The sequence below is a fragment of the Eptatretus burgeri genome, chromosome 4 (assembly GCF_056783735.1).
Source record: "Eptatretus burgeri isolate ZD-2024b chromosome 4, Ebu_testis_v1, whole genome shotgun sequence".
Lineage (NCBI taxonomy): Eukaryota > Metazoa > Chordata > Myxini > Myxiniformes > Myxinidae > Eptatretus > Eptatretus burgeri.
This window is the reverse complement of record NC_140964.1, coordinates 50,957,428-50,968,970: the sequence shown is the minus strand read 5'-3', so window position 1 is coordinate 50,968,970 and position 11,543 is coordinate 50,957,428. Positions and strand designations below refer to the sequence as shown.

The 11,543-nt window shown below is 43.5% G+C and overlaps 1 protein-coding gene across 3 annotated transcripts in view; it reads left to right on the top strand.

The window, feature by feature from the left end:
• LOC147028043 (tomoregulin-1-like) overlaps positions 1 to 11,543 on the top strand; it is a 181,207-nt gene that overhangs the window by 146,706 nt on the left and 22,958 nt on the right. For all 3 annotated transcript variants that reach the window (XM_085878009.1, XM_085878008.1, XM_085878007.1), the window contains 3 exons: positions 2,308 to 2,456; positions 3,519 to 3,575; positions 4,752 to 4,881. In XM_085878009.1, coding sequence (XP_085734135.1) covers positions 2,308 to 2,456; positions 3,519 to 3,575; positions 4,752 to 4,881 — 336 coding nt within the window. The remainder of the gene's footprint in view (positions 1 to 2,307; positions 2,457 to 3,518; positions 3,576 to 4,751; positions 4,882 to 11,543) is intronic.

Sequence of the window (11,543 nt, the reverse complement as noted above, 5' to 3'; positions counted from 1 at the left end):
ACATCCCGTCTGTCGGCATTAGTACAGGATTGAACAAAATAGGGTATGTTCAAACAGCCGGGGTTCAAACAGCACATACCAATTTTAAAGAGATTATAACATGGACATTCCTTGAGGGATGAGACTCTTACCGTGGCTGGCACTCACTGTCCCCACGAAGGACTGGAACTCTCCGAGGCAGTAATTACTCTTTCTATTAATGTTACTTGCCTTATCTTACATTTTAAACTTTTGTCAGATTTAACTTGGGCAACAAAACATACATCATTTACATTTGTATTGTCTTGTGTAAATATTGAAAAGGAGGAAGCATTGCCTTCCTTGAAGTAAATATGCTTAGTTCTGAGAATCGCTAATTTCTTGAAAATTATCAGATTTCACTCCAGACTTCAGCACTTATTTAGTCCACGAGCTCCGATCCTCAAATCCGAAGACAGACTTCTATGGTATACTTTTATTCATCCTCGAGAGTAGTTCATGGAAAGTTGTATCATATAATGCATCAAATTACTCCAAGCTCCTAATTTGAAAACTATAGCACCTACAAAAGCGTGATTATGGTTTGGATATCCGACTATAAACTGTGAGATTGGTGCTTCACAGGCAGGGTGTTGCATCATGAAGAGTTCCATCCCTCAGATGCATATTAAGAGGGGTGTCCCATCTGCTAGCACTAGATGGCGGTTGTTAAAGATCCTACGGTGTCTTTCACGACCAGTTGGCTGGTTGTCACCAGCACCCTCAGCACCAATATTGCAAATGCCTTCTCAAAATCAACTAAAATTAATTGTCAGGCCTTATCAGGAGGTTCATGAAAAACCTGGGCCAAAACATTCTCCATTCAACTCTACAAAAATATGGGATTAATTATGAAAAACCTGGGCCAAAACATTCCCCATTCAACTCTACAAAAATATGGGATTAATTGTGGCCATTAAAGAGGAAGTAGTCGATTGGAATAAGCATAATATGCAGGTGCTATAGGCAAGCATATCTCATGAGTATGGTAAATACGTCTTAAAGGCGAACAAATTGTACAAGTTGGATATGTAAATTTTATTGGCAAGCATGTGGCATACTCATGGTACGTGAGCCATATAGATCAACGTATACGTAGTATGACCATGTTGCATGACGCATTGTCGGCAAATCTTACCAAACATCTATTCTCACATTGTGTTTAACTTTCCTGCATGATTGTGAGAAATTGGACTAATAACAAGTGTGGAGGTTTAAATAAACACTTTAGCTTAATTGCACAATAGACCTTTCTACCCACTCCAGTTCTAAGTTCTGACATTATTTAAAATAATGTACCCCTTGTTTTTGCTTGGTTTTAGTGACTGTCTAAGTGAGATGCCGACACATGAAATCGTGCCTTAAAGGGTCTGTGATTGTTTTTTGTATCTATTGTTGATGCTCATGGAGGAGCTAGTACTGGTGCACTGAACGGATCAGAACGCAACAGCACAAAAGGAACAAGAAAGAGAGGGGGGGGAGAAACACCAACAGCAGAGTTGAAGGCCAAGATAGAGGGAGACCTGGACAAGCAATGGGTGCGTGGAGGAATTGGGAAGCAGGAGAAGATGCATGGGGTGGACAAGATGGATACAGAAGGAAAGTCCAAGGAGTGAAAGCTTGAAATTTGGAAGGAGGAGGGATTGGGGTTGGGTGGAGGAGAGGTTAACGAGTGTAGAAAAGATCATGGTTTTGGATTGGGGACAATCTGAGATGGTGGTATTGTTGAGAAATCCAGCACAAAGGCACCTTTGTGTTAATTCTATAGCTTAAAGGCTTCTTTTCCCTGTCGTCACATGAGGATTGGGTAAGGAAACGTTAAAAAGAGTCCAGTTTCTGAGCATGTACCGGAAAAAAAAAATCAAAACAGTTAGCACCATGTTAGGCGATGTTCAGAAGCCAATTATGCTTGCACTAAAAGTTGGTGCTGATTGAGCAGTTGTATCCAAAGGATCCTCCCAAGCGAAGCAATGTATTATGGCAGTGAGCCAGCACCTCCTGATACAACGCAACTATCAATTCTGTATTGCTTGGCGATGAGGAATTCTGCAATAACTGCTATTTCATTGCTGACACCAAAACGCTGACGAAATGCACCAATACCATCGTGAGATGCAAGAAGTGATGACTACATGTCGGTTAGGAAAAGGCTTGGAGGAATTACTAATAGCTTTTTACAATTTGGATAACATTCCAAATCAATTTCCCCCCCCCCCCTCACTGACTCATCCACCCTTCCTTCCTTCTTTCCTTCCTCCCCTTGGGACATGGGTTTCTCCCTCTGCACAGGTGTGTGTGCAATATTGATTGCACAGGCAGTAACTATAATCCAGTGTGTGCATCTGACGGAATCTCATACGACAACCCATGCCTAGTACGAGAAGCCTCTTGTCTCAAGCAGGAGAGTATTGATGTCATGCTGCTCGGGAAATGTCACGGTATGTACAATCTGTCGCGCATTAACCACATAACCTTAAATGATGCATGTGATACATGGAAAACTTCATGCGAGGTATTCTATGCTCCTTAGCCACCATCCAGTCATGCCATAACGAGGTCCTCACTGCCAGATAAATATGAAGAGGTGGAAATATTCCATGCCACATACACATAGTTGTTCCTCAGTGTAGGGAGGGGGGTGAGGAGAGGGGTGAAGGTGGGAGATGCACATCATTACATAATATCACATATGACACATTCTCAATTTAAATCTCGATGATAAACTACAACGACACTCAGTGGAGCACATACCTCCACCAGGCTGAACAGTTTAAAATTTGTATCCCACCGATAGGCCGGATCTGCATTCGGACCTGAACCAAAATTGAATTGGCTTGTTCTTGTCACCTAACCATCTCAACCACCTAGTTTTGTCATAACGTGTCCACAACATTTGGAAATATCATGCTATATATCGTTTTTTTTTTTTGGCCGCATCCCTCAATGGTGAAGAATCACTTTGAAGATTAAAAAAAATTCTCGGATCCAAATCTTCACCAAAATGGAATCAATTCGTCCTTATCGCACATCCAACCTCCTCTCTACCAAGTTTCAGCTGAATCCATCCATAACTTTTTGAGATATCCTGCGCACAGACAGACAGACAGACAAACTAACAGGGATGAAAACATAACCTCCTTCCACCTTCGGTGGCAGAGGTAATAAAATGGCCTTGACATAATGATGTTCAGAATGAGTCATCTCAAAGCCATGAAGACTCACTTTTCCTTTGGCTCACAGTGCACGACTTAAGGCGTGCATGGTAAACATAGACTCCAAACCACCTGCTTGAGCTAGCATCTTAATGCAGGTGACGTTGCAAAAGGAAAATATCAGATTGAAAGCAATGTAACAGGATCATTGTAAAATTTGTGAGTGCGTGCGTGCGTGCGTGCGTGCGTGCGTGCGTGCGTGCGTGTGTGTGTGTGTGTGTGTGTGTGTATTTTCCTCCCTCTCCTGAACCCAATTCTGATTCTGGGCCATTTACTCTTTTACAACAGTGGATTTTCCAATGAGGAAGGTTCAAGATTTCCCCTTGTACAGACCGGAAATGAAAGGTGGTTCATTTCACAACAACACTCAACAACAAAGCTCAAAAATATCTGCAATGTTTTTCGGTGTTTGATCTTGTCACTATAATAGAAGGATTGTTACGGTGAATCGTGTGCATGGGATGTTAAAATATGTTAAGATATTAATAGGGACTTCAAATGTTCTAATATGGACTGATGGAATATTGTACATCGCCGGCAGGGGTGTGTCATATCTCAGAGCGTGTAATCCTTCACAAGTGGACGTAAAGCTAGCTGGGAACCATTCTCGATTCACAGGCCGTGCACCTTCCGCATACCCAGGTCAAAAAACCAGTAAAGACCAGTAGCTTACTGGTCAACTGGTACCAGTTGAAAACCAGTAGCCAACTGGTACCAGTAAAGCCAGTTGGTTTCTTACTGATTTTAATATGGAAATTGGAATAGAGTGATATATTACCAGTTGAAATACAATTGTATTTAACTAACTGGTATCAACTGGGACCAGTACATTGCAACTGGTATCAACTGGGACCAGTACATTGCAACTGGTATCAACTGGGACCAGTACAGTGCAACTGGTATCAACTGGAACCAGTAAGACTTTAACTGGTACAAATATGAGCTACTGGTTTTTTTCAACTGGGAAATTGGAATTCTGACTGAATTTAACTGGTACCAGTTGAAACCAATAGAGACCAGTTAAAGACCAATTAGAACCAATAGAGACCAGTTGAAAATGTGTACTGGTTTTAACTGGTTTTTCGACCTGGGTGCCACATATTATGTAATATAGCAACATGTACAATATTAGTGTCCGAGTACTTGTCGATGAGGTTATAGCATAATCCAGCCTTTTACCGTTTGTTTGAAATATTTTTAATCTCGACATTTCCAGGTAAATGAGACAATATCCTTGGTCCAAAACTATCTTGGAGTTTTGAATTCTCATTGCACAGAAATGCTGCTTTACTGACATTGCTCACCTTTGTGTGATAATTGGACTGAAAATCCACAGGTAATTGTAAGATGCTAATTTATACCATCAAATAGTAGCAAAATAATTTTTACCTAATTATGTAACGAGTTATTCTTATGAGATGTGTCCTCCTTTCGGGCTTCCTGCTGTTATACATCCCCTTTGTTTTCCCCATAAATTTCCCCACTCCTTACCCCTGCAACGATCGTTTGTGTGTTGTGCAGGAAGAGCTCCACCAGAGCATGAGGAGCCATTCAAAAGCAATGTCCACACAAAGTGTCCAGAGAATTTCCAGGCTTACTGCCTGCATGGGACATGTGGATACACTTACTCTCAACATAAGGCCACTTGCAAGTGAGTTTCTGCCTTTCACTGACTTGTCCTCTCTGGATTGTCCTGAGGCTCTCATTCGACAGACCGCAGATGCGTGTTGGCCATATAGACCCAAATCAACATGAAAGATATTGCTGTGTCTGCCATTGTAATCCAAATTACTGAGTTGGAAACACAAGCTGATGCATACTGTTGTGGTTAAACTGCTGAGGTGCTGCAGCCAGTGGCCTGTAGCAAAGTGATGGCAATGAATACGAGCCGCAGCCTGCGAGGCTGTAAAGGACACCTGTACTGCGTTTTGTTTGGCTTTTCTCATGGATATTATCTTCCTAATGATTAGCAATTTCTTTGTTGCAGATTTGTGATTAATGGCGGCAGTTTTTTGATAAAGGACCAATAAGAACAACCTTTCTCCCTCCACACAAACACACACACACACACACACACACACACACACACACACACACACACACACACACACACACACACACACACACACACACACACACACACACACGAGTCCTGATCCTTCTTCTTCTTCTTCCTCCTTCTGCCGGCACACCATCTTTCTTCGACTTGAGCTGACCCACTGTCACCATTACCTTCACGATTTCTTCTGACAACCTTCCATTCCCGAATCTTACCTTATCTTCAAAAATCCATCAAAAAATAATAATTTTCCTTGTATCCTTCCGAACTATATACCTCCTGAAACCACGTGTCTCTCTCTACCCTCTTCCTGATACTTTTCATCGATCCATCGGCTTCACTCCGTATTTTACCGTTCCAAATTCACCATACACCTCCACGATAGTACTTCAACCTTTCCTTTTCCGAATCTTACACAATCCTTATTAAAAAAAATAAACAAATAAATAAATAAATAAATAAATAAGTTCACTTTTGACGAAACACCTCCCATAACCACGTGCTTCTCCTGTAACCACGTGATCTGTTTCCACCTTCTGCGTTTACCGGTCCAAATTGACCATTCAACCTAACAATTTTTTTCTTCTACCTTTCCTTTACTAAATCTGATAAAAACTCTCCAAAAATAATAATAATAATAATAATAATAATAATAATAATAATAAAAACGGTCTTCATCTCCCTCTTTCACACGTGTGGTTCTCATTTGTGGATCATAATTCTCCACTCTTTTTCTATTTCAACAGACTGCTCTCAATTCGACCTTTCCTTCATACTTTGTAGAACAAGTCCAACAGTTACAGCGTTTCTTCTCTCCATTCTCTTTACTCGCCTTTATTGCGTCCCTCAAGAAATGTCTTTAATCGCATTTCCGAACGAAAAAATTTTTAAAACCCCAGTTTGCTATGCTTGTTCGCTTTCCATTAACCTTTTTTTTTTACAACTTCAGTGCAAGTTCACCCCCTCTCACCCCTCCCTCTCAAAGCAACCATCACACTCTTCTCCCTCCAAGCTTCCCTCTTACCTTTCTCAAAAACTCCCCCCTCACCTTTCTCCCTCAACTCTCCACACTCACCCTTCTCCCACCATTCACCCCCCTCACTCACCCTTCCCAAAGTTACCCCCTCTCATCCACAAAGCTGCCTCCTTCGCCTGCCCTCTCAGTCCCATCTCATCCCTCAACCTCCTCAAATCTTCAACTGCCTTCTGCCCCCTCTCCTATTACTCCCAACTGTACCTCAACCCAGCACCACAGAGCCTTTTCTCCTCCTCATCCACCCCCTCCCTTACCTATTCTGCAATCCCCCACACTCTTTCAACAACTCTCCTTACCTCTCCCCCTCCTCCCTTGTCTACCCTTCCCCTCCCCTCCCATCCCTGCACCAAAAGCCTCCTCCCATCCCTCTTCATTAACATTGTGGACCTCAAATATCTGGAGCCTTCGCTCAAACCTTACAGATCTTTCCATACAGGTTGCCACTGACAAACCAGACACAATCTTCCTAACAGAAACTTTCCTCCCCAAGACGTGTCTGACTCTCTAGTGTCTCTCCCTGGTTACTCCCTCCTCTGGTATGACAGAAATGAGCCTCATCCTGGCAGTGGAGTTGCTCTCGTCATCAAAGACACCATTCCTCACTCTGCACGCACTGCTCTCACTCCACACCCCAGGAATACCTCTGGCTTCAGCTTCCCCTCCACTCCCACCTCATGTTTATATGGTTTATATGTGTGTTATACCGTCCACCAAACAGTGATGACTCCATTTACATCTCGATCACCGAAAACATGGACCAACTTCAAGCCACTCATCCAAACTCTCTCTTCCTCATATGTGGCGACTTCAATTGTCATCATGCCAGTTGGCTCGGTGTGGGTACCTCTCTCACCTGTCATGGCACTTCAGCAAAAGGCTTCTGTGACTCATTGGGACTGACTCAATCAGTCAACTTCCCGACTCAGATCTCAACCAACGGTACTCTCTCTCTTCTGGATCTGAAATTCACCAACTTCCCAGAAAATATCTGCTGTTCTTCTTCTGCTCCAATTGGTTCATCTGACCATATTCTTGTTTGAGTGGTCATCTCTGGCCATTATTGGAGAACAACCTCGGCGCCAATGAACCACCTCTTGCATTTCACTCAGGCCGACTGGCAGGGACTTCAAACAGCCATCAAACTTCCAGATTGGTCTACCATTTCTACTCCCTCCGACATCAACTCGTCCTGGGAATTCTTTCAAAGAAACTTGCTCTCTCTGATGCACAGATTTATCCACTCTCGTCTTCAATTATCTTACCCTTCCTCACGCCCATGGTTCACTGAAGCTTGGTTGAGGCAGTCCTCCTGAAACAACTTGCCTTCATCTCATGGAAGTTAAATCCCCCTGAAGGCAATCTCATTTCCTTCCACAAAGCTCGGAACATGGGTGTGTTTACCCTCAGGAGAACCAGGAAACATCTTTATCATCTCAAGTCTGAACTCTCAAACCTGTTTCCCTCCTCCAAATCCAGGTGATGTCTGGTTAAGTTTGTTTCTCGTGAATGTTCCCCCTCCATCCCTTCCCTTACCTAAAATGGCTGCACAGCTGACACTGCACATGAAATGGCTGAATGCCTAAACTCGGTGTTTGCTTCTGAATCTTGTGTCCCAAACCCATCGTTTTCTCTACCCACCTTCCCCAGTCACACCCAACTGTCCCTGGACTCTGTGTTCTTTTCTCCTGACAAGGTGGAGAGCTTGCTGTCAATCCTCGACTCAGATTCTGCAACCGATCCAGACGGCATCAGCCCACGTGTCCTAAAAACCTGCTCTGCTGCTCTTGCTCACCCTCTCTCATTTATTCAAGGTTATCTGCCATCTGCTTGAAAATTAGCAAACATTACCAATAAATGCATAAAAAGGTGCAAAAACAGATCCCTGCAACTACAGACCAATCAGCCTGCTCCCAATCATCAGCAAGGTCATGAAATCCATCATCGCTTCCCACATCAAATCCTTCCTCTTCTCCGATGGCTTGATTTCTGATCATCAATTTGGATTCTGACCAGGTCACTTGACCCTGGATATGCTGCTTCTGCTTTCCCACCAATGGATGGAAGCCCTCAATGCCAGACATGAAATCAGAGCCAATCTCCAAAGGCATATCTCGTGCTTTCAATATGGTCTGGAACCCCGCCCTGCTCACCAAACTCTCTTCCTATGGTATCCAAGGCCATCTCCACTCACGGATCACAGACTTCTTCTCCTGTCAGAGTCAACGCATGGCTCTTAATGGAATTCTCTTCCTGTCCAGACTGGAGTTCCTCAAAGCAGTATTCTGGGCTCTGTGCTTCATCTGGTTTTCATCAATGATCTCTCCGACTCTCGAGAAAATCCTCTGTCTCTTTGCTGATGACTCCACCATCTGCCATTCCATCTGTCATCCCTGAGACCGGCAAGCAGCAGCTTCTTCGCTCACTGCAGATGTGGATAAAATCACAAACTGGTCCAACACTTGGAACATGTCTTTCAACACTGACAAATCTCACACTCTCACCATCTCTCTGAAAGGACCATTTGGAGCCCTCCCCCCCCCCAATCTACTTTCTCAACAATCCTCTTGAAGAAGTCCTTTCACTCAAGCTTCTGCATCTCACTGCCATGATCTCTCCTGGGAAAGCCACATTTCCAAGATGGCCTCCAAAGCCAGTTGCTGACTGTGCATTTTCCATAGTGCAAAGTCCTTCCTTGGCACATCTGAGCTCCTGGCGACATACAAAGCTTTCATCCACGGCCTGATGGAGTACTGCTCTCCCCTCTGGGCTGGTGCTCCTGCCTCTTACCTTTCTCAGCTTCATGCTGTGGAAACCAAGGCATTTAGGATCATTGGTATCGCCTGCGATGAGGCTGAGTCTTTGGACCTCTCACTCTCTCACCGCAGGCAGGTCGGTGGTCTTTCTGTCTTCTACCGTTTCTTCTCTGGTCTCACCCTCCCCCCCCCTCTGCTCTGTCTGCGATACGTTCCCCCTATACTTCCGCAGGGCGCTCAAGGTCCACCAGCAACCCCCTTCTGGTAAAACTACCAAAATCACGAATCACTGCTCACCTTCACTCTTTCATTCCTCTTTTTTTTCCCGCCTTTGGAATAAACTCTCACACTCTCTTCAATCCCACTCTTCCCTTCAGGTCTTCAAAACAGCTGCTCACCACCACGTCTTATCTTCCCCCATCCAAAACCATGATCTTTTCTACCTCCCTTAATCCATCCCAATCCCAACTCCTTCAATTTCTCTGCTTTCCTTCCTGAAACTCCCTGTAATATCCATGTTGTATACCCCATCTACCCTGCCACATCCCTCTCCCTTCCACAGATCTCCTTATGTCTCTGTTCCCCATTGTTTTCTGCTTCCTTCTCCCACCCCTCTTGTTTCCTGCTCCCTTTATTTTACATTCTGTGTGTTAGATCTTATACAAGCCTCGATATTGTGTACAAATTTTGTTTTTTAATAATAACCTGGGCGAGACAGCTTCGAGGTGAGTGTGCAGAACTCCAGCCCATCCTGCCAACCTAAAAGCCCCAACCTTTCCTCCTCTGTTACATAATCTCTTCAAATGCTTCTTTCACAAATCGTTCTGCAGCTCCCTACATCAGCGAATAAATTAAATAAACGCACTCCCACCTCGACCAGGCCGATCCAAATCCTTCACTTTCTGAGTCAAACACACCACTTTCCTCGACCTTTTCTGTATTTGGTTAATCACGAGCAACGTTTTTCCTCTTTGGGGCCGTCACTAACAAGCTCAAATGAGCTAAGATCCTCGTCCTCTTAATGATGACTTCATAAAAACGAAGATGACGTCATTGTGACTTATCAGGTTTGCGATAAATTATCTGTGCTAATGCCCCGCTTGATTCCCGCAAACAAAATTCAAACAGCTTGCCAAGTTTCGGAGATAATGGTGTAGGCGATTTCCATTAGCGGTGATATTATGACGTCAACTTTTTTTTCTCGGAAGAATTTCCAAAATCAGAGATGGTTACTGCCTGCGCGTGGGCTTCCTGCATATACATGGCAAGTTTCACGAAGATCCGATGAAAACTCTGGGTTGTGAAACAAAAAATGTCAAAAAATAGGAATGACATCATAAAAATTGATATGACATCATAGTGATGTGCGGTAATTCATCTCTGATAATGACCTGTTCGATTCCTGCAAACAGAATTTTAAAAACTTGCCTAATTTCGGAGATAATTTTTTTCGGCGATTTCCATTAGCGGAGATATTTTGACGTCATAACTTTTTTTTCTCGGAGGAATTTTCAAAATTAGAGATGGTTACTGTCTGCGCGGGGTATTTTTCCATATATATGCCAAGTTTCAGGAAGTTTCGATGAAAACTGTAGGCTGTGAAACAAAAAAGTCCACAAGAAGAACATGAAGAACAACAACGTGAGTAAGACTTAGAGATCCTCCACGAGGATCTAAAAATCATTAAACGCAATAATAACTGAAAACAAATGAATTGATTATGATTACGTGGATGATTACACCAAAGGTGGTGTTCATGTGGAGGTTCTGAACTGTGCAGTGGTGCAGCATGTGCTGCACGTCTCAGGTACCGCTGCACCTCAGCAGCGCTGATTTACAATTACATGTGCAAAGTCAAATTACATGTGTCAAGTTTCAACTGTCAGCAATAATCACTTCTTGTCTCCATCGTTTTACTCTTCAGCTGCCGTATTAATGTTGCACCACGAGAAATAACAAACAGCCGGTGGTGAAAGATAACCATCACAACTCAATTCAAAAACCACGATTGGTCCGACTTGAACCCTGCACGATAATTAAATTGGTACACAAGAAGTTGCCCGCCATTGGTCAAATCCCACGATATTCAAACCCATCATCCATCCATCCATCCATTGAGACCATTCTCTGTCGCCTGGACACAATCCTGGACGGATTGGGTACAATCCTGGACGGGTCGCCACTCCGACACAGGACACCAGCAAGCTGGTACTCATTTTGCCAACGTTAGAAGGATGGCAGGCAGAGTCAACCCCACCTGGTATTAATTCAATAGCCGAGCAGAATTTCAACTCAGGGCCATCGGATCCAAAGCCCGCCACCCGAACCATTAAGCCAACACCAGGCATAACCCATGATATTTAAGGGTTTCCTGCGTTATACATATTATATACTTACATATTGATATATGATCATACACATATTATATGTGACGTTCTGCATATTATATAAACAAATGTCATGCG